The 24612-nt window shown below is 42.5% G+C and overlaps 1 protein-coding gene across 3 annotated transcripts in view; it reads right to left on the bottom strand.

The window, feature by feature from the left end:
- Positions 1-360: 360 nt before the first annotated feature.
- slc8a3 (solute carrier family 8 member 3) overlaps positions 361-24612 on the bottom strand; it is a 178707-nt gene continuing 154455 nt past the window's right edge. For all 3 annotated transcript variants that reach the window (XM_058987209.1, XM_034037352.3, XM_058987210.1), the window contains 3 exons: positions 17585-17684; positions 6154-6426; positions 361-4292 (listed from right to left, as the gene is read on the bottom strand). In XM_058987209.1, the coding sequence (XP_058843192.1) occupies positions 3916-4292; positions 6154-6426; positions 17585-17684 (750 nt within the window). In that variant the 3' untranslated portion in view covers positions 361-3915. The remainder of the gene's footprint in view (positions 4293-6153; positions 6427-17584; positions 17685-24612) is intronic.

The raw sequence follows: 24612 nt of genomic DNA, 5'->3' as shown, positions 1-24612 counted from the left end.
CGCACAACACCCTAGGAAAGTATTACATCACCACAGGGTGCGTCTTCATGGGGAGGGTGCTGCCGAGTCGCTGTCAGGTTGTTTTTCATGAAACATATAAAAAAATATCTCCAATAAATGATCCAGTGCACCCCCTGTAATCACAATAACCCTCTTGAACCATGCCCTTATTTTATATTGCTTATCTAGACAGAGGGGCATGAAGCACATCTGACCACAGCAACACGAGGCAGAGGAAACACAAGCTTAGTAAATCCTGACCAGATCCACATGGAGTCTGAAGACCTGCTGAGGGGTGGAGAGCACCAGGCTACCTGTGTGAATGAAACATCCAGGAGTCAAACTAACCACAGGGTTTTTTTATTCAATTTTTATTTTTTCAAACTCTTAATGAGAAAAAGAAAAATAATAATAAATTATAAGTAAGTACATTTAAATAAATTAGATTGATCTCATGCAAAATTCCCTGAAAAAACAAGGTAGAATATTGTTATTTTAAAGAATCAAACAATCCAACTGTTCTAGTGCTGGAGTGGATAGAGGCATGTCTGACAGGAGGCACTGAGCACGCTCCAGGCTCCTCAGCGTGTCACACAGGGGCGGGGCTGTGAGGTGGCTGCAGCACCTGATTGACTTACCTACTAACAGCCTCTGAACAGCATTGGACAAGGTCTTATCCAATCAGATTCCTATTGATGCCTGTATAATACAAACTCTTCAAGTGCAACATTTCAATCACAGTCTATGCTGCATAGTCACAGTAGGCATGTATCACAGTATCTATATCTAAAATGTGTCCAGAATTATAATTCCTCATCTGCCTTCGTATTATAAATGGTTTGCTTTCAGTTGTATGCACAGCTGTATAAGTACGTAATATATAATTAACTAAACCAGGCAACTAGCGTCTCTGCAGTAATCAGGACCCACGTACACACTGGCAGTGCATCTCATAGTGAAGTGAATCACACACACTGGCAGTGCCTCTCATAGTGAAATGAATCACACTGGCAGTGCCTCTCATTAGTAAAGAGAGTCACACTGGCAGTGCATCTCATAGTAAAGTGAATCACACAAACTGGCAGTGCCTCTCATAGTGAAGTGAATCACAGTGGCAGTGCCTCTCATAGTGAAGTGAATCACACATTTTATATAATAATATTTTTAAATATACTGTATATAATAACTTTTTTTAAATGTGTACAACTGACCTTGTATATATGTTTTTGTATCATCATTAAACAATTACATATTTGTCAACTATATTTTTGTGAATTATATCATGAATAAATACGCTTTTAACTACACCCCCGTTGCAGGGAATAATAAAGGATAACAAACATCTGGGTGCTTAAATTATAAGTGATGTCGTTAATGGATGGAGCTGCCTTCGTATGTGTTGCAAACCCACTGGAAACAATGGAACCTGCCCACCATAAGCCCCGCCTCTGGAGACACACCAATCAGAATCCTGCACCCCTCCAGCAGAAGTTGACAAAAGAATGAAGGAAATTCACGAGTTAAAAAGCAACAGGGAAAAGTGCATTGATGGAGATTGTTGTACAAAATGCCTGTGATGAAGTGGAACTAAGTGGAATCTGGTAAAACTGTGCTTGCAGTACCACTTTAAAACCTGGACCTTGTGTGGCAGCAGTGAGCAGATAAAACATACAGGGAAGCTGAGCTTCTAATACTATGGTGTTGGCCAACGATTTTTTTTTGTTTACTTTTTTTATACTAATAAAATAATACTTGTTTTTGTTTTGCTTTTTTTTTCAAAGACAATAAACAAAATAAAAACATCACCAGCACTCCACAGTCAACAAGTCCCATTTAAAGTGAAAGCTGCAGGTACAAAGGTAGGAAACCGAGGACATTGAGCTTGTGAAGTGAGCACACCTAGAGAAGTGTGGCTAATCCAGACCCTCATCCATCACCCTCTTTTTTAACAGTTTTAAGAAAATAAATTGCTTTAAATGTGCTCTTTGACTAGATATTTACAAAGACACATTTTGGGTGGGTGATGGGAGAAGGTATTCTTTGCTTAAAAAAAACTGCCCTGCTCTGTTTATCATATTACAAACTATTCAGGAGTTAGTTTAGAGACTCCGCTCCTAACCCTGTGTCCAGACTTGCCAGTTAAGGCCCTTTCAAAGCTAACAGAAGGAAACAAAAGCAACATACTCCCAGAACTGTAAAACCAGAGCAGACCTATTTACAGTACCTTGTGTATCATTGCGCATACCAGGAACTAAACAGAAGGACAATCACATGACCCATGAGGTGGGAAGCTAGCTGGCTTGTAAACCTGAGAGTCGGCAAGGGTTTCTAAACTGCCATTGGAGTAGTGCATTAAACACAGGAGGTATGGGATCCATACATTCAGGATGACATTCAGCATGAATATCCATTCCCACAATAAAGGAACCCCCGGTGGAGTGGGGTGTGTTTAAAAGAGCCCCCTCACCCACTAATGACACAGGGCTGCAGTCAGCATGAACTCCACGTTCACTATTCTAAAGGGATCATTCCCTTGTCATGGTTTCAATGGCACAGGCCATTGGACAGTGTGCTGGAGGGCCCTAGTTAAGGTTGTCTGAAGTGTCTTTAACAAGCCTTTGTTAAAGCCTGCAGCTTCGCTCACTGTCTACAGTGTAATGTCCTACATTAGCCACCAGGTAATGAGAAGAGCCCAGGTATTAAAGGATTAGGTGAATCTTTCACAGAACTTCTTCATCCTGTAGGCACATATTTATTATCATGTTAGCCTTCACCAATGTAGATGTACCTGATAAAGATGAAGATATGTTGAAGGATTGCCTGCTTGCACTACAAAGAATGGTGGAGAATTAATTTTGAAAGCATTACCTGCAACCCAACCTATTTAGTCTTACAGTTATGTAGTACTAAACCAAAGGGTTTGTACAGTATGATATTCTTTACCACATGGAAGGCAATTCAGTTTTAGTTTTAGGCTTCTAGAACAGAACAGTAAGACCTTTGCATCAGCTGGACATAGACGTGTCAGACTAAGCATGCACTTGCATCTGGTGATCATTTGTAAATCTAAGAGAGAACGTGGATGTGTTCTATCAACCATCAGATCAGCCACTGTACCCCAGCTTTATACGAAGCCCTCAATACCAGTCACTGTGTTTGTAGAATACACTTCTGTTGCCCATTGGTGAGTCTATAAACCCAGAGCGACTCTCAACTCCACGGGGATGAGCTTCAGCTAACAGACAAGACAGCAATCTCTGGCCACCTCTTTTCCTTCATATGTAAATAACACATAGAAACGGATATCCAAAATATACAGAAAGTATGTTACTATATATTGGAAGTTTTGTCCCAGGCAATTTGTATTTGTCCAGTTGTGTCTTGCTTCAGACCGTGTCCACTTTTAAAATCCACAAATCCTGTAACACGCTTTGAAACCAAAAAAAAAAAAAAGTGTATGAATTCTGCAGTAGATCTTCCTGAAGCTGTGCCATGCTTCCGTTTGCTTTCTGTTTAAACGTACGGTCATTGGCAGCTCGGAAGAAACTTCATTAGATTTTCTTTTTTTTTTGTCTTTTTTATTTTAAATAATTCATTTAAAAATATCAGTCACTCTGAGAAAAAATAGACTTCTGCTTTCACAGACTTTGTAATTGATCTCTCTTTTCTTTGTTTGTTTAAAAACCGTTTTTTTCTGTAAGAGCTGAAATAAAATAAAGAACACAAGTGCACATCCCCCGACACACGCTTGCAGTGAGGGAGACGCGTTCCCTTTATTTTCTCTCCCCTCACACTCAGCTATGTACCAAAGCGTACTTTGAAAGTGTGGGCTGCTAGATTTCCAGAGTCCCAGTGAGGGGGTCCAGAGAAAGGGTAAGGGCCCCGCTCTCTCTCGCGCTCCCCCGGACTGCCCTTTTAAAAGCCCTGTATATGGCAATAGGCCTCCAGTGCTGAGAAGAGGATGTAGAGGAGCCAGAGGCAGATAAAGAATCCCGATGTGGCGAGTCTGTGTTTGCGCGGGCCCCCAAGCTCGCCCCCTATGTGTGCCCTGCGGCGGTACAGCAGCACGGTGATGCCCAGGAAGGCGAAGATGGTGTAGAGGGTGACGGAGAAGGCGAGGGAGCCGGCCTGCACCTCAAAGTCCTTGCCCTGCGATTTCCAGTAAATGGCTGCCACGGACCAGGCCAGGCCGATGCCCAGGAACACGTTCACTGCGTTGCTGCCCGTCACGTTGCCGATGGAGGCGTCCGCGTACGAGTCCTGCACTGCGGCCACTTTGCTGGCGAAGGTGTCTGCAATAGACAGACAGGCAGTGTTGGAGATGGCTGCTCAGTACTCAGAATGCCCTTCTAAAAGCACTGTAGTGTTAAGTATAGTGAGTACGGAAGCATGCTAATGGTAAATCAGAAATAAAAGGAAACATGGCTAACCATGTTGAGGAACAGTAAGGGTCCCACGCTGACCCTTGAGGGACCACACTAACTTCTTCACCCCAGTTTCACTGAACACATCTCACTAGTTGTATTGCTTAGTAAGCAGTTAAATGTACATAGTGGATTAAGGTAAAATCAATGGAGATTTACAGCACCACAAATACAGTTGTTCAATTTATCAAACTTCAGAGATAGACCTAAATTGTACAGAATGCATTCACAACTTAGTAATAGGTTTACACTGTAGAAAGCAAATGTTTAATTTATTTTTAAATGTCAGCTTAGTAACTAAGAACAAGTGATACTGTAGCACGTTCTAATTCAAAGGTCATAGGTCATTCTCTCACCTCTGCATCCTTCTCACCTCCACATCATTCTCTCAACTCTGAATCATTCTCTCACCCCCACATCATTCTCTCATCTCCACATTCTCTCACCTCTGCATCATTCTCACACCTCTGCATCATTCTCTCACCTCCACATCATTCTCTCACCTGCATCATTCTCACCTCCACATCATTCTCTCACCTCCACATCATTCTCTCACCTCAGTATCATTCTCTCACCTCAGCATCATTCTCTCACCTCCACATCATTCTCACCTCCACATCATTCTCTCACCTCCGCATCATTCTCTCACCTCCACATCATTCTCTCATCTCCACATCATTCTCTCACCTCCACATCATTCTCTCACCTCCACATCATTCTCTCACCTCTGCATCATTCTCATCTCCACATCATTCTCTCACCTCCGCATCATTCTCACACCTCTGCATCATTCTCTCACCTGCATCATTCTCTCACCTCCACATCATTCTCTCACCTCCGCATCATTCTCTCATCTCCACATCATTCTCTCACCTGCATCATTCTCTCACCACATCATTCTCTCACCTGCATCATTCTCTCACCTCTGCATCATTCTCTCACCTCTGCATCATTCTCTCACCTCCACATCATTCTCTCACCTCCACATCATTCTCTCACCTCCGCATCATTCTCTCACCTCTGCATCATTCTCACACCTCTGCATCATTCTCTCACCTCTGCATCATTCATGGTCTTTAGTTCCTATTCTTGTCTTGTTTCAGTTTTCTGAGGTCAGTGTGGTTCACAGCAATATTTTCTCTACTGAAGACCATGACAAGATGCCTCTAGTTCAGGGGTCTCCAATCCTGGTCCTGGAGGGCCGGTGTCCCTCCTGGTTTTTTTTCCAACTGTACCCTAAATTAATTAATTTGACCTATTAAGTTTCTAATTTGCATTGGTCTAATTAAGTAATTTAGGGTATGGTTGGAACAAAAACCAGGAGGGACACCGGCCCTCCAGGACCAGGATTGGAGACCCCTGTTCTAGTTAGTTTCCCACAGGGGCTTTTTGCATCATCAAAGTCTGACTATTAGTCTCACCTTCATCACCTGTGTGAGCTTCCCTGTGATGAAAACCATTCCCTGCATCTTGTTAGCAGCAGCAATGAACTCAGCCAGTGCATCACAATGCACAGGTGTTGAAGGTGAGACTAATAATCAAATTAGTCTCACAGTTTTAGTATATTGCTATGAAACTAGCTCCAGTAAGTTTCCAGGATGTGATGAAGAATAGATACTAAAAAAATGGAACTTGTAAGACTCCATCAATGATACGTGGGTGAGAAAATGATTTGTTTTATACCCTCATTTACTCTAACTTTAAATCATGTTGAAATCAGGAGCCTGACCAGGGACGGAGGTGCCCAGCGCCACAAAGACCACGGCGGTGACGGAGTCTTTGAGGCCGATGGTGCAGCCGAAGTGGGATGCCAAGTCACCGATGATGGCGGTCAGGATCCCGATGATGCCGATGGACACCGCAAAGCAGGCCCAGCCGTTCCAGTACTCAGTAGGCGGCACACAGGCGAAGAGAACTTTCCAGAACACCGTGAGGAAGTGCATGACATAGTCGAAGCAGGACGGCAGCCTCTCCTCCCCTGAGTCATCCTCGTCTTCATCACCTGGAGAGAGAGAGGGAGGGAGAGAGAGCGAGAGACAGGGAGAGGGAGGGAGAGCGAGAGGGAGGGAGAGAGAGGGAGACAGAGAGAGAGAGCGAGAGGGAGGGAGAGATAGAGAGAGCGAGAGACAGGGAGAGAGGAAGAGAGAGGGAGAGCGAGAGGGAGGGAGAGAGAAATAACAGAATATATGTTGGCATCTGAGATATATTAAAACCAGTACACTGTAAATTCAAGGTATTCAATACAGTATTCCATGTTTTTTTATGACATGAGTTTCAGTAAATTGAGATGTTCTTAGCATTAAAATTCAATATTTTTGTCAAACTGCTGACATAAGTTTTACATCATGGAAAATCATGGAAACTACAATAAGGACCAAAATGAAGGAATATTTATATAGTAACAATATTATAGGTGACAGCCAACATGGCTTTAGGAATGGTAGATCCTGTTTAACTAATTTTCTAGATTTTTTTCATGAGGTGACTACTAGAGTGGACAAGGATAGTGTGTATGACATCTTTTTTTTCAAAAACCATTTGTCAAAGTACCACATGAAAGGCTATATCTAAAGATTAAATCAGTAGGAATAAATGGTAAAGTAGCAGCATGGATTCATAACTGGTTACAAGACAGGAAGCAGAGAGTTATAAATAGAGGACAGGCATCAAACTGGAGTAACGTAACAAGTGAGGTGCCACAGGGATCAGTATTGGGACCATCGCTTATCTTAATCTATATAAATGACTTGGACCAAGTCATACTGTATTCCTTCAAATTTAAGATGCACTTTTTGAACCATTTTTTGCTTCTCAAAAATAGCCTGAATCTTAAATTTGAGTACAGCATGGTAATGCATGTATTAAAACCTACAACAAAAGATGTGACTATCCGAGTACACAAACAGCAACGTGACTGCTGAGAAAAGACAACAAAGACGTTTGCCTGAATACACAAGCATCAACGTGACTTACTAATGAGAAAAGACGAACCAAAACATTACTGCCTGATCTTGAAGCAAAGAAGCATCATTAGCTTCATGAGGAATACCAAGAGAAACGTTTACAATTTCAGCGTTTCCAACAAAAAGCACCAGCTTGGACAGATCGGAAATGCTGATCAGACCCCCGTATTTTTCGACATGCCAATGCGATCAATGCTGTTTTGTTTGCAATGCGATCAATGCTGTTGTGTTTGCGATTATTATTATTATTTATTTCTTAGCAGACGTCCTTATCCAGGGCGACTTACAATTGTTACAAGATATCACATTATACAGATATCACATTAATTTTACATACAAATACCCATTTATACAGTTGGGTTTTTACTGGAGCAATCTAGGTAAAGTACCTTGCTCAAAGGTACAGCAGCAGTGTCTCCCATCTGGGATTGAACCCACAACCCTCCGGTCAAGAGTCCAGAGCCCTAACCACTACTCCACACTGCTGCCCTATTAGACCTTAAACCTCATTAATTAGACCTTAATTAGACCTTAAACCTCATTACATAATGGTAAATTCCTTCCATTATCCCAGAAAGTAAGACACACTGTCAGTAGCTCCCAAATTAATAAAATAAGAAATAAGATAAATGTTAACCATCCAACAATCATTTGTGTAAATAGGTATTGTAATGAGGAAGAAGTAAACTCCCATTTTAAGATTTGTATGATCTCATTTACCAATATATACTAGGAACCTTCACCCATCCCTGTGAATTAATGCTGCTATTTTGTTTTTTCTTCAGCTGTATTATAAACCGTCATTTTGTATAATGGTTTATTATATAGGCTATAACAATGCTGTGTAAAAAAAAAAAAAAAAAAAAACAGTTGTGTTGGACCAGTATCTATTAGCTATTAAGTATATTAAAGGGGTGAAATGGATGGCCATAGATACAGGCAACTGAAACTGATGTGATCAATGCTGTTGTGATTGCAATGTGATCAATGCTGTTGTGATTGCAATGTGATCAATGCTGTTGTGATTGCTGGGTTATTTGCCTGATGTTGAGGAGTGTTGTGTCATGCTTGATGTTTCCGGGATGTGTGATGCTGTAAGTGAGTGGTGGTATGTGTACGACAGAGACACCATCTTAAGTATTATACAGTAAGCAGCACAATAAACAAGCTCTGTGGTTAATCTACAACAACACTGTTTCGTGTCAGTTTTGTATGATACAACAGTGTAATTGAGGTTGTATCTTTGTAAATGCATATACTTGTAAAGCACTTTATAGGCGCTATATAAAAATACATTAATTTCCTATTAAAACTGGATGTTTTTAGCTCAAGTTTTTTGACTATTGTTGCTGCTTTTTTCACTCCTTTATCAACTTTGAAAGTATAATCTCTTTCTTTCTTTTCAAAAGTACAATTCTCTTTCTTTCTTTTGTCTGAAAGTGGGCATGATTTGAAATGTGTTTACTCCAACTCCAAGAAGCACAATTTATTTCTGAAATAAAAACTATTTAACACTAGAACGACCAAGGCGGTCATTTTGACCGTTTTTGGGATTTAAATTGAAATGGCGGTTTGTGTGTTTAAGATGCTTGTGTTTAAGGTGCTGTGCTTTCCTGACTTTTCCTAAATATATGTACTAATTACACTGACAAAGAAAGAATCACGTAGCTGCAAAAATTAGCGAGATAAAATACTGTCATACCTATTGCGTCAAGGAGCGGTCAAATTGACCGATACATATAAAACATATTATGACAATTAAATGTTGTGGTATTATTTGTATTTATCAGTCAGGACTTGCAGCCGTATTGAAGTTTGATTATATCAGTAATCAAGTGAACCGTCTGTTGACATTTCTGTTGTTTCAATGAGCCTCTGATAGCCCATCAATCAGCCTTGACAGTTCACTGCGCCAGGCACTGCGTCTGTCTGCACTGGTTACTATAAGTCACACGTCTTTCTAAGAAAGTCATTGTTACCCCAATACACACTGCAAATAGGTTGCTAAAGATGCAGGACAGAAAAGAGTGTTTGGAATTACTACAAATTTTACCAAACAAGATTCTGATGCAGCAGAGACGGACAATGCGGTAAGTGAACTGCATATTTTGAAAAGCAGTATCTGAGTGATTTATGCCAGCACTTACACTTTGTAAACAACTGTACATGAAGTGCGGAGTAGTGGTTAGGGCAGCAGTGTGGAGTAGTGGTTAGGGCTCTGGACTCTTGACCGGAGGGTCGTGGGTTCAATCCCAGGTGGGGGACACTACTGCTGTACCCTTGAGCAAGGTACTTTACCTAGATTGCTCCAGTAAAAACCCAACTGTATAAATGGGTAATTGTATGTAAAAATAATGTGATATCTTGTAACAATTGTAAGTATCCCTGGATAAGGGATAAATAAATAAGCTAATAAATAAATAATAATAATAATGAAGCCCATTCTGTTCAAATGTTTATTTATTGATGTCATTTCGATTATAGTATGTATGTATATAAACGCATAGCTTCGGTTGTGCTGTGTTATATACTGCTTTAGTGCCACTTCAGTACAGAAAGCCGGTATTCCAGGTTTCCCAGGATGCTTAGAGCACATCAGTGTGATCTGGCAGCAAATTCAAACAGCTAAAAAGTAGACGAAGGAGCTCCATGTGACATTCCTGGATTTAGCTATTGCATACGGTTCAGTACCACATGAGCTTCTTTGGACAGCAGTGGATTTTTTCAGTGTACCAAGGTCAATAACAAACTTAGTGAAGCCTACTTCAGAGATTTGCAATTTTGTTTTTCAACTTCAGAATTCACCACTACATGGCAATGTCTAAAAATTGGAATAATGGCAGGATGCACCATTTCTTCACTGGCATTTACCATGAAAATTGAATTATTAGGGCGTCAAAATGGGTAGTGGGAGGAGAACGCTTGGCTTCTGGAATGCGACTGCCACCAATTAGAACATACATGGGTGATATGACAATCATGACTACAACAGTAGCCTGCACTAATTGGTTATTGGGCAAACTTATCAATAACATTGAATGGGCACGAATGCAATTCAAGCCCACCAAGTCAAGGATCATCTCTACAATTAAAGGTAAAGTAGTGGATAAGAGGTTCTACAATAACGGTGAGGCAATACCAACAGTGTTTGAGAAGCCTGTGAAAAGACTTGGGAGATGGTATGGTGAGGACCTAAAGGACACAGTTCATGTGGGAGAAGTGAGACAACAAGCAGTGGAAGGGTTGAAGAGCATAGACAGCAGCGCTTTACCAGGCAAACATAAACTCTGGTGCTTTCAGTTTGGTCTACTGCCAAGACTTCTGTGGCCACTGACTGTGTATGAGGTTTCCTTGACAACAGTAGAGAAGCTGGAAGCGTTAATCGAGGTATGACACAGGCCCGGTTTTTGGGATGGAACCGCATAACAGTCTCGCGTTTTGATTGGTCCATGTCTGTCACATGAATATGTCGTCACACGAGTGGAAAAGCGTGCAGGCATTTTTAACATTGTGATCAGATAGAGAGAGTGATCTGCTTTCCACAATCTTACCATTAAAATATAATGTGGTATTACACTGTACTGATATTACAAACTATGAGGAATTACTTTATATAAATTATCATGTTATGCACGAATGTAAGAATTGGCTTTCTGTGGTGGTGTACTTTTTCTTTCAAGTAGCATATATCTATAATCGTTTTTGCGATATATTTTAATATAAAACATACACGCTATTGCAGTTTTGTTACAGAATACATTAGTTTATCTCTAATGTAATCACAGTTTTACATATAGACTGCCCCTGTTTTCATTTACGTCCCAAATTCTGGGCCGCTTTGCTTTTCAGATAATGTCCCAAATTCTGGGCCGCTTTGGTTTTTAGATAACGTCCCAAATTCTGGGCCGCCTTGGTTTTTAGATAACGTCCCAAATTCTGGGCAGCCTTGGTTTTTAGATAACGTCCCAAATTCTGGGCCGCTTTGGTTTTTAGATAACATCCCAAATTCTGGGCCGCTTAGCATTTCTGAATTCAGCCCAGTTTTGGGGAATCAGCTGACAGCCGAGTTTATGCATGCACAGTTTACCATAAACTGGATCGTGAATTCATTTGAGAGTAACCCTTAGTACATTAATCAAAGCTCATGTATTTTTTACTCTCCCCAGAAATCTTTTTTTTTTTTTTAATGAAAAAAACAAAAATGTAAATGTTAAAAAAACGTATTTCTTATTACATGAAGAAACTACATTGCACTGAAATAGATACATGAAAATTAATTTAAGCAGTCGTTTTCCTTTATTAAAGGCTAATATTAAAACACATTTTTGGGAAGGAACATGGTATTCTGAAAAAAGGACATCTCGTTTTCTTATGTAACGTCCATCAATATATTGTAGTGTTTCAGGTTCTTTTTGGACAGAAATGAGACTGCAACTGTGAGTAGATGAAGGCCGTTTATTTTGACAATAATTAAATAATCACAAAATAAAATCATAAAGTGAGGGAAAGGAGACTGGGAGTCGAAAGTGAAAATAAATGATTGTAGTAATTTTTCTTTTACCCTACCCTTCCCAGTCTTTTCCCCGCCCCTCTTGTGCGCAAAACCTGAACTCCAATTCCCCTCCACACACGTGTACCACCATGCAATCCTGGCACGCACACACCACCATGCAACCCCTGCACGCATACACCCACCATGCAACCCCTGCATGCATACACCCACCATGCAACCCCTGCACGCACACACCACTATGCAACCCCTGCACGCATACACCCACCATACAACTCCTGCACGCATACACCCACCTTAGCAATTCTTTGCAAAATATATTTTCGGGTATTCAGCCCCATTCATGTCTATGGCAGTGTTATAAAACACATTTTCAGGCATATCTCTCGAACCCGAGCACGTAGAACCACCATTCAAAGTGATATAGACTCAGGGGAGCACCCCAAACCACCCCCTAAAAAGGTGTGGTGGTTCACCCAAAAACTCATGTCATGACGAAAAAATTCACTTTGCCAACCCGTCCTGGCATTTGAACCATGAAAATGGTGACTCCTTGTGCGGGGCCCCATGGGGCCCCAACGCAAAAAAAAAATCAAGTTCCTAACCCCCACAGAACCCGAGATACGCCCTGTCAAAAATGTCCAAAAACTACCCTTTTCGGGGTCATATCTCCATGACCCCGGGGCCTAGAAACCGGGTTGAACTTCCTAGGGTCATGTCTGGAGGCCCTCTTTCACAGGGAGCAACCCGTTTTCAAATGCTACATTTTCAACAAATGTTCACATTTTCAGCATGATGGCATGTCAAGGTTGCATTTCCAATAGCTTTTGAGCTCCAGGTTGGCAAAAAAAGTCTAAACTGGTGTCCTTTCTAGCTGGGGACACGTGACTTGGAGGGATCGACAGGGGCCCCGAGGTGGACCTCCATACCGATTTTCAAGTCTTGGGGACCCCCGGAACCCGAGATACAGCACCCTGAAAAATGTCTATGGGAAATCCCATTATAAAACCCCTTTGGGGCAACGGCCACCATCTGGCGGTGGGGTGGCGTTTGAACCCGTGGCTGATGTCTTTCTTTAGCTAAGACTCTTGTGCATGCAAAGAATGTCCTTCTGAGTTTGTTGGCCCAGGGGTCGTGGAGATACGGGTACGATAAGAGACCACCCCCTTCCCTATGGCAAATCCCATTATAAAAACACCATCGGGGTAAGGCTCAGCTAATGGCGGTCGTGGGTCTTACGAACTCGAAGGAACCCATTTTCTTTAGCTAAGATTGTTGTGCATCTAAAAAGAGTACAGAAGCACCAATTTAAGTCCATTCCAAGTGTTTTGTGATCACAGTATCAGCCTGAGTGTATCGGAGCACAATTTTGCACCAAAAGCGAGGGGAGGCGAAAAAAAGCACTACATACCCTATTCTTTAAGATATCACTTTGCACTGCAAATTTGAGGAACGCAACCACTTAGCAACTTGCAAATTGGTACTGCAATTTAAAGGCCTGTAGTGCCTAACTGATTCAAGTGTTTTTGGAATGATTCTTGCAAAGACTGATTTATAAGAAAAAAGAGAGATTGACAAACAGCATTTTGCTTTATATGCAGAAACGGGCAACTACAAGAGGGTGTCAAACAAGCTGTGAATGTCCCAGGAGGCTACAGAGTACCTCTGAGTATGAATCCAGATGCTCGCAGTACCTTTTCTTAGATGTCCGAAACCACTGTATCGCTGTATAAATGTATACCCTATAAATATCACTTTTTATTGTGTATTTGAGGAACACAACCAATTACAAACTTCATTTGAATTGCTGTGCTATCAGAATATCAGTGTATAACTTTGCTGGGTATTGCAGTGTATGCTGGGTATCAAAAGGTCTTCAAACTTTTACAAAAGGCCGTCAAAGTTACAAAAAAATAGGTGTGCTCCTAACCTAATACTTGTCTTTTTAATTCTGTGCATCCAAATACTTGTAGTTAAAAGTTTTAAGAATTAAGCTTACTGTTTGTTGTTCTGTCCTAAACCAGCAGTTTGTCACCCAGATTTATTAAATAAACGGGGGGGGGGAGGGGGGGGGGGTCATCAGATTATTCTCCATTTTATTGTAACTGAGGTACCGTTCAGTTGAGCGAAAATTGTAAAGGGGTACTCGAGCTGAAACCTCCAGATAGAAGGGCTACAGTTTCAAAAAAAGGTTGAAAACCCCTGCACTATAAATGATCAGGAATAGATAAGGGAAATGCTGACTAATACAATACAATAGGATTTATTTGAAGTTGTTGAAGGGCACTGGTCTCTTAAACCCAGAAGTTCTGATAAACCCCTATGCCTCACTATATATTGATGGACATTACATAAGCAAATGAGATGACCTTTTTTTTTTTTTTTGGTATACCATGTTCCTAAATGTTTTCTGAGGAGAGTAAAAAATACATTAACTTTGATTCATGTACTCTTAAATGAATTAACAGCCCAGTTTATGGTAAACTGTGCATGCATGACTTAGAAACTCGGCTGTCAGCTAAGCAGAATATCTCAAAAACTGGCCTGAATTCGAAAATGCAGAATTCGGAACGTTATCTGAAAACCAGAGCAGCCCAGAAATTGGGATGTTATCAAAGCGGCCCAGAATTTGGGACGTTATCTAAAAACCAAAGCGGCCCAGAATTTGGGACGTTATCTAAAAACCAAAGCGGCCCAGAATTTGGGACGTTATCTAAAAACCAAAGCGGCCCAGAATTTGGGATGTTATCTGCAAACCAAATCGGCCCAGAATTTGGGACATTATCTGAAAAGTAAAGCGGCCCAGAATTTGCGACGTAAATGAAAACAGGGGCAGTCTATATGTAAAACTGTGATTACATTAGAGATAAACTAATGTATCCTGTAACAAAAGTGCAATAGCGTATATGTTTTATATTAAAATATATCGCAAAAACGATTATCGATATATGCTACTTGAAAGAAAAAAGTACACCACCACAGAAAGCCAATTCTTACATTCGTGCATAACATGATAATTTATATAAAGTAATTCCTCATAGTTTGTAATATCAGTACAGTGTAATACCACAATATATTTTAATGGTAAGGTTGTGGAAAGCAGATCACTCTCTCTATCTGATCACAATGTTAAAAATGCCTGCCCGCTTTTCCACTCGTGTGACGACATATTCATGTGACAGATATGGACCAATCAAAACGCGAGACTGTTATGCGGTTCCATCCCAAAAACCGGGCCTGTGTCATACCTCCGTTAATCAGTTCATACATCAGGAAATGGTTAGGATTTCCACGCTGCCTCAGTAGAGTGGGACTGTATGGTAAAGGGATACTGCAGCTGCCAGTCTCAGCTCTAACCGAGGAGTTCAAGTGTGCCAAGGTTCGATTGGAAATGAAAACTGGTAGAGTCACACAACAAATGTGTGAGGGAGGCAGCACGTGTTTTGAAAATAGGAAGAATGTGGGAGGCAAAGGAAGCTGTGGAAGATGCAAAGGCTGCCCTTCGTATCAGTGATATCATGGGGCAAGTTCAGCATGGAAGAGGAAGCCTTGGTCTCAGTTCAGCTCCTCCTACATGGCACTAAGCAGACTCAGCTCAAAGGAGGAAGCTGGTAGTTAACAAGGTGCAAAAGCAGGAGGAGAGGATGAGGTGCGTAAAGGCAGTTTCCCAGGCCAAGCAGGGAGGATGGACGAAATGGGAGAGTGTGGAACAACGCAAGATTGGCTGGCAAGACCTATGGTCAATGGAACAGAGCAGGATCAGTTTCCTCAAGTTTCCTCATCAGGTCAACATATTATGGTCTCCCATCACCACAGAACCTTAATCTATGGGTAGGAGAGGATCCGTGGTATCCTTTGTATTCATCGGCAGCTACATGTAAGGTGGGTCTTAGTCAAGGACGGTTTACTTGGTGCTGGCAGATGTTGGATAATGGCTTATTTTCCCACCTGAGACTGCCACCACTTGCCTTCGACCTGATATTGTCTTGTGGTCTGGATCAGCACGTCTTGTTCACCTTGTAGAGTTAACAGTGTCATGGGAGGATGCTGTGGATGAGGCGTATGAAAGGAAGAAACTTCAGTATGCTCAACTAGCTGCTGATGCGGAACAGCGAGGATGGAGAGTCCAGGTTTACCCAGTGGAGGTGGGTTGTCAAGGATTTGTGGCACACTCCACAATCCAGTTTCTGAGTTGAGACACATAGTGAAGAACTTAACTGAAGCAGCAGACAGGAGCAGCAACTGGCTCTGGTTGAGACGAAAAGATTCTGGTTGAGGACCTCAAGCATCGTAGAAAGAAAGCAACATCGATGTAAAGGAAGGTAAGTAATCTGGGCTTAGCTGAGTGGAGGATGGAGGGGGTGATGCTGGGATGTCAGAATCACTGTCGAGCCCTCTTAAGGTGTCATTGGCTAGTCGACGAAACACCAAGGATGGAAGGTGCCCACTTGAAGACCCCAGAGAAGTACCCTACTCGGCTCTGTCCAGATGGTTGTCATGCTGATGCACTAGGGAGACCACACTGTGGTTGATCCCTGGAGCCAGCATTGCAGCCATTGTGTGTGCTGATGCGCCAGGGAGGCAAAATAGGCTGATCCCTGGAGCCAGCATTACACTTCAGCCATCAACACTAGGCAGAAGGAAATCTACATTATCAGATGGAAGGAAACGCAGAGGGATCACATTAGTTTACAGTAAAAGAAGCTATGTCTTAGTTGGTGCTTATCTTGGCGAGAGCGAAGTCCAATATCAGCATGAAGTTTTAACACCTACTCTCATGTAATGGAAATCATGTAGGCAATATAAACCCATATATTAAAAATAAAATGGATACTTATTTACATCGTTTCAGTTTTGTATGTATATGATATAACTGTATATAAACATATATAAAACTGTATATAAAATATTTGTTTATTTTTTACCATTTTTTGAGATTGCGTGTTATGTAATGTCTGTATATAAACACATTTCTGTTGAAAAGTCCATTTATTTACAATGTTTAGGTTGTGTAGATGCTTTATATGACATTCTTGAATAAAGCTACGACTTATATTCAGTGGTTTGTCCATTCATTATAATATTTATGTTGTTTTTAATACACTGGTCATTCTAGGTGTGCCTATAACACGGTGTTAAGCAATAGAACCCTGGTAGAGGGCATTACCATTTTGAAGATTTAGAATGGCAGATAACTAATCAGAAACAATTCCCCCCTACATGTATTGTCCTAGTTGTTTATTTTAGTTTGGTATCTACTGTATATTGAAGGGTTTTTTTCTGAAAAATATGTGATAATGACGATTTAATACAATATTACAGTAATAAAAAATCTCATTAAGTAAAATAAACCCAGCAGCTCATCAAATGATCTTCTAAACAAAGTAGAGAAGTACTCTTGTAGAATGTGTGCTGTTATCCCCACAGGGATTACACCCCCTATATATAGAGGAGGTGTGCATACGTAAGTCACACTGACATGTTTGCATATGTCTGGAGAAGCACAGATTCTGGGATACAGGGGGGTGTCTGTCTGTCTGTTCATCTGATGGCAATAGGAGGGGGTGTGGTGCTTTACAAGGGTTAAATGCAGTTTTCTGATCAATTTGGTAGATTGAAGGGATGGTGGTTTAACAGGGGTCATAGTGAAGGAGCAACATTAATCAAATCAAAAAGCACCCAAGTACCTGCACTGACTGTGATGGCCTCCATGAACTGGTCCCTCCAGGAGTGAGTGCCCACCACAAGGGCCAGGTTAGTCTTCTTAATCAGCTTGTCAACAGTACTCTGCAAGGAAAAGACAGGCAACAGAATGGGCACAGAGCTTAAACCAGTAAGTCTCTTCCTAAGGATCTTCAATAGCTATGCAGAATGGGCACAGAGCCAAACCAACAGGTCCCTTAGGATCTTCAATAGCAATGCAGAATGGGCACAGAGCTAAACCAGCAGGTCCCTTAGGATCTTCAATAGCAATGCAGAATGGGCACAGAGCTAAACCAGCAGGTCCCTTAGGATCTTCAATAGCAATGCAGAATGGGCACAGAGCTAAACCAGCAGGTCCCTTAGGATCTTCAATAGCAATGCAGAATGGGCACAGAGCTAAACCAGTAGGTCTCTTCCTAAGTATCTTCAATATGATGCAGGCTGAGTATATCATTAATATATCCAGAGGTTAAAAACAATGTCATACTGAAATGGTTAATGTTCACTGGACACCACCGGTAATGGAATTGAGAGAATCACAGAATACAGCTGTGTAGACCGTTTGTCAAAACATGTGTTCTGTATCATTGACATGGCCAGAGGTTAAAGCAATCCAGCAGTGAGGGGGTGCACTTTTACTAGACAACACAGCTAATGGAATTCAAGGAAAAAAATCACAGAATACAGATGTGTACCTAACATTAGGACAATAACTAAAAGTGTGTAGTCTCTATGCTGCTGTATCTTCAATTGTAGTCCCTAGGTCAGATGGTAGCCTGTTTTTTGGCACTTTGCCAAAAAAAACAGGCAGGAAAGGGTACATTTTTCTTATGCAACACCACGATTGAACTTGAGCCAGAGAATCACAGAATACAGCTGTGTACCGACTATGAATGAAAGGAGTCAGAGCGTTAGGTCTTTATCATCTGGAAACCAAAAGGCTACACGACCCCAATATAGCTGTCATCTCAGGTCCCAGGTCAAAGTGTACGGAGAACATGTGTTTAAATACCCAATAAAGATAATTCATGAATATGTGTAATGGCTTTACTTCAATTAGCACTCTCAGTTACAAAGCTCAAGATCAAATACATAAGAATTGACACTGTTATCTCTTTGTGACAGAAAGACAATGATTCTTGGTGGTAAATCTCCCTCCTGACCTGTGAGGGTGCTAAGTAACGGGAACAGAGTACCCTGGACTGCTTGGCCTGACACTTTGTTCCGAGGGTTAAAATTAAGTCGGTCATTTAGAAAATAGACGGAGCTTCGGTACACTAACTCATCGACCCGGAAGGGAAATGATGTGGCAGCTGCGGATTGGAGGAGCGGCTGCAATCATTTACCAAGGGGTCATGAGTGACGGTATAAATAGGGGTCGAAGCAATGTTATATGTTCCTTCGTTTTAGTTATTGTGAGTGACCTGGAAGAACCTGTATTGTTGTGAATAATCGTGAGTGTTTGTTTTGTCAATTTGTTTGTTTGTATTCACTAGACAGCTAACACATTCCTGAGCTGTCGCCAGAGGCCAGCACAAACCCAGATCAGCACTTCACACGTATCACTGTAAACTGTATCTGAACCACAATCACTAATTCACACACTAACCGGACTTGTGTATGTCTTTTGTGTTTAATGTGGGGATACAATAACAGGACTATTATTTCGGGACTAACCAGGGGATTATAACGTAAGTAATACACGCCGCTGTATTACTTACCAGCATTATTATTTACTGTTTGTTTTGCCGTCAGGCACTGGACATAAAAGAAATAAAAACAAACCTTTGCACCTGGATTACAATGGTCTGTCTGTTCTTTGATCACCTGCAGCTGCACACTATTAACCACTTTGCCACCCTCTTGCATTCATTTTATCAATGGTTAGTAAAATGAATATGGTACAAAAACAGAAAAGAAAATGTGTATCAATATAGCAGAAGTCAGTATAATAATCTCAACAAGCAATAATATTCATGTAGTATCTCAGCTTCAGTGCAAACATAAGTTACATGTGAAAGCTATCATACATTCATTGTCTTTCTATAAGAACTAGAACTTGTCTTTCTATAAGAACTAATACTACTCCAGGCAGCAGATATAATAATATCAGCATGCAAGCATGATAACTGTTTGAGTGAATATTTCAAATACAACCCAGATGAATTCTAATTAATAGAATATTACCAAACCGTACTTCATTCTTTATCAATCTATTATTAAATATATACAGTTGCAGACAAAAGTATTTGGGCAGTTAAAAAAATGAGAAAAACCATAATGAAAGTGATTTCTATAATTTCTAATTGTTCTATTGAAACATTAATTAAAGTAGATTCAGTTTTATAATAAAACAACAAATTATTACATAACATGCATAAAATGAAAAATAACATGCAAAAATGAATTTCATACTTTGACAAAAGTATTTGGGCAATCAACATATTTCATATGAAACCCATTCCAGGGTTCATAGTTTTTCTGATACAAATTTCGAGGACTTTTCAAGGACCATTTTGACAAGTTTCAAAGATCTAATTAAGGATTTTGACATAATATTCAATGTTGATAACTAATATCCATCTATAAAAATAACACTTTTGCATTATTTTACTGCACTGAGTCAGTTTTGGAGTGTTTAATTCTAAAAGCAGTAGACCAATTCAGTGTTTTAATCAATGTTTTAATGAATTTTGTGTCTCAATCATAGGCGCCTGTGGCAGAGCAGGGCTCTGCCCTTGTAAATATTGGCAGGGATGGGGTTAAATTCTCCTCCATGCCCAGGTTTATTGTGTCAGGTGGGAATCATTAACAATCAATCAGCACCCAGCCACCTGACACAAAAGAAGGCCTCAGCTCCTCAGTAGAGAGAGGTAGCTGAGGAAGCAAGTGTGTTTTTTTGTTGCTTGCTGGTTTTTTCTTTGTGTGCTGTTTTTTTTATTTATTTTTGCAGTCCAGTGAAGGCAAAGCTCAGCCTGGAAGATTTATTTTCTGTAAGTTTTACTTTGTGTTTTATTGTTTGTGTTTTAAAAACCTTTTGTTTGGCCCTCGTGCCTGTTTATTTGGTGTCTTTTATTTAATAAAAGTTTTTTGTTTGAACTGCAGTCTCTCCTGGGCCTTATCCCTTGGGCCTCATTCCTTGTGCCACCCTGTCACATGTGGTGTTAGAGTGGGAGGCTCAGATCAGTACTGCAGGATTTTTTTTTGTGAGCATTTTTTTTTGTTGAAAAAAAATGGGCAGAAGAAGCAGGCAGCGGCAGCAGCGACAGCAGCAACAAAAGCTGCTGCCACCCCAGCTGGATGATCCAGTCAGCCTTTTTCCCTGGTGTTCCTGGTGTGGGAAGGAGGGCCACTGCTGGAGATCCTGCCCAGAGGTGCCACCAGCGGACTGGTGTGGGCGCTGCAAGGAATACAGCCACAACTGGGCAAGATGCTCCTACGTCCAAGCCCAGGAAGAGGAGCAACTGTCAACCCAGGTACCAGTGTCCACCCCTCTACCTCCACTGCCACCGTGTCCACCATCATCCCAGGAGATTTGGGACTCGTTGGTACACCCAGAGGGGGACCTCTTCAATGACCTCCCCCTAGCCATCAACGCCCTGTGGTGCCGAGATGGGGGGAGGTGGGATGAATGGGAAAGGCAACACCACCCAGCGTCCATCCAAGAAATTGCCCTGATGGTTTTAGGGTATCTGGCCGAAGACATGGGAGAAGCCCCAGTCGTTTGAGAGCCAGAGGGGGTGGAGCTGCCGTCCCGAGAGCCAGAGGGGGTGGAGCTGCCATCCCGAGAACCAGAGGGGGGTGGAGCTGCCGTCCCGAGAGCCAGAGGGGGTGGCGCTGCCATCCCGAGAACTAGAGGGCGTGGAGTTGCCGTCCCGAGAGCCAGAGGGGGTGGAGCTGCCGTCCCGAGAGCCAGAGGGGGTGGAGCTGCTGTCCCGAGAGTCAGAGGGGGTGGAGCTGCCGTCCCGAGAGCCAGAGGGGGTGGAGCTGCCGTCCGGAGAGGCAGAGGAGGTGGAGCTGCCAGCCCAAGAGCCAGAGTGGGTGGAGCTGCCGTCCGGAGAGGCAGAGGAGATGGAGCTGCCAGCCCAAGAGCCAGAGGGGGTGGAGCTGCCAGCCCGAGAGCCAGAAGGGGAGGAGCCACGGACCAGAGAACCGGAAGTGTAGTAACCACGAACCAGAGAACTGGAAAGGGAGAAGTCTGACGCCCATCAGCAGCCCTTGCACATGCTGCTGAGAGGAGCTCAGTGGAGGCGCACCCGACTGTTACGGCATGAGGTGCCAGCCCGACCTCAGGGGCCGCTAGAATGGCCACAGCCACCACCGCCGATGCCGGAGTGGCTGAAGCAGTTGCCACCGGAGGAGCTGGAACTGCCGTTGCCGGAGTGGCCGTCGTCTCTGCCTGCTGTTCCCGAGGGTCCGCCTGCTGTTCCTGAGGGTCCACCTGCTGTTCCCGAGGGTCTGCCATCTCCGCCTGCTGTTCCTGAGGGTCTGCCTGCTGTTCTCGAGGGTCTTCCATCTCCGCCGGCTGTTCTCGAGGGTCTTCCATCTCCGCCGGCTGTTCCCGAGGGTCCACTGTCTCCGCCTGCTGTTCCCGCGGGTCCACTGTCTCCGCCTGCTGTTCCTGAGGGTCCTCCGTCTCCGCCTGCTGTTCCTGAGGGTCCGCCGTTCCCGCCTCCGCCACCAGAGGGAGACGGGCCGCCGTTCCCACCTCCGCCACCAGAGGGAGACGGGCCGTCGTTCCCGCCTCCGCCACCAGAGGGAGACTGGCCATTGTTCCCGCTTCCGCCACCAGAGGGAAACGGGCCGTCGTTCCCGCCTCCGCCATCAGAGGGAGACAGGCCACCGTTCCCGCCTCCGCCACCAGAGATGCCACCAGCGCTGCTCCTGCTGGAGGGTCCAGGTTCCCTGCTAGCGTTCGCGTGCTTTGAAGGTCCGGGGCCCCCACCATTGAAGCTTGGGGGTTCCGACATCAACCCAGCCCACCACCGCCTGCTGAAGTAGCCCACCCGAGGGACATAAGGGGACTCTTGGGGGGAGGGCTTGGGTTCAAAGGGTGGGGGGGAGTTTGGCCGATTTGCGGCCTGCGTACTTTGTACATGGGGGGAGGTGTGTGCAGGTCTCTGCCCTTGTAAATATTGGCAGGGATGGGGTTAAATTCTCCTCCCTGCCCAGGTTTATTGTGTCAAGTGGGAATCATTAACAATCAATCAGCACCCAGCCACCTGACATAAAAGGAGGCCTCAGCTCCTCATTAGAGAGAGGTAGCTGAGGAAGCAAGTGTGTTTTTTGTTGCTTGCTGGTTTTTTCTTTGTGTGCTGGGTTTTTTTTAAATTGTTGCAGTGAAGTCAAAGCTCAGCCTGGAAGATTTATTTGCTGTACGTTTTACTTTGTTTTATTGTTTGTGTTTTAAAAACCTTTTGTTTGGCCCTCGTGCCTGTTAATTTTGTGTCTTATTTAATAAAAGTCAGTTAAATACAGTGGAAAGTGCATAATACATGGCAGTAGCTTAATACATGAAATAGTAGCAGCAACACGCAGCTAATAACAGCTATCAGGCTTAAAGAGCACGGAAAGCAAGACAGAACAGGTGGCTCTTGAGAGTTGATTTAAAGCGAGCGACGGTGGGAGAATCATGCACCAAAGCTAGGAGAGAGTTCCAAAGAGCCATGAAGCCATGAAGCTAAACGAGCGTTCTCCAAGTGTGGTGCACTTTTGCTTGGGGATAACAAGCAGGCCATGCAAGTAGCACCAAATGGTACAACCAGTGGCATCTCTGCACAGTGCTGCACCTAGAATTTCTACATGCAGTTTATTAAAGGGAAGTGTTAAACAAAGAAATGCAATTACTGTTCTTTTGCAGGTAAGTATTCCCTAAGTAAGGCAATTCAAAATACTTGCCATGTCAGAAGCATCGGTTTACTTTATACAAAAAAGACTTCATTCTGAAGCAAATGCAAAGACATGTTTTTTTTCTGAATAAAACAAATTTCACAGTATACATTTAACAGTATAAACTTATACTATTCCTAATCTACATTAATGATTTGTTTTCTGGTATAGTAAGCAAACTTGTTAAATTTGCAGACGACACAAAAATAGGAGGGGTGGCAAACACTGTTGCAGCAGCAAAAGTCATTCAAAATGATCTAGACAGAACTGGGCAGAAACATGGCAAATGACATTTAATAGAGAAAAGTGTAAAGTACTGCACGCAGGCAATAAAATGTGCATTATAAATATCATATGGGAGATAATGAAATTGAAGAAGGAATCTATGAAAAAGACCTAGGAGTTTATGTTTACTCAGAAATGTCTTCATCTAGACAATGTGGGGAAGCTATAAAAAAGGCCAACAAGATGCTCGGATATAGTGTTGAATTTAAATCAAGGAAAGTAATGTTAAAACTTTACAATGCATTAGTAAAATTAGTATTGTGTTCAGTTCTGGTCACCTCGTTACAAAAAGGATATTGCTGCCCTAGAAAGAGTGCAAAGAAGAGTAACCAGAATTATCCCGGGTTTAAAAGGCATGTCGTATGCAGACAGGCTAAAAGAATTGAATCTATTCAGTCTTGAACAAAGAAGACTACGTGGTGATCTGATTCAAGCATTCAAAATCATAAAAGGCATAGACAATGTCAACCCCAGGGACTTTTTTGACCTGAAAAAAGAAACAAGGACCAGGGGTCACAAATGGAGATTAGATAAAGGGGCATTCAGAACAGAAAATAGGATCATTCAAGAAGCTGCTTGATGAGATTCTGGGATCAATAAGCTACTAACAACCAAACAAGCAAGATGGACCAAATGGCCTCCTCTCGTTTGTAAACTTTCTTATGTTCTTATGTTCTTATGTTCTTATGTTCTTATTACACAATGGGTTAAGCTATTACGCCTGATTCAACTGAACACTTCTACCAAAGCTGCATCTTCCACCCACGACATCAGCACGCCTGTCTCCACCCCCACAGGAGACAAAACTACATGCAGGACGGTGCTCAGTGCCATACAT

The sequence above is a fragment of the Acipenser ruthenus genome, chromosome 15 (assembly GCF_902713425.1).
Source record: "Acipenser ruthenus chromosome 15, fAciRut3.2 maternal haplotype, whole genome shotgun sequence".
Lineage (NCBI taxonomy): Eukaryota > Metazoa > Chordata > Actinopteri > Acipenseriformes > Acipenseridae > Acipenser > Acipenser ruthenus.
The sequence above is the reverse complement of the archived record's forward strand: the minus strand, read 5'-3'. Positions and strand labels throughout refer to the sequence as shown.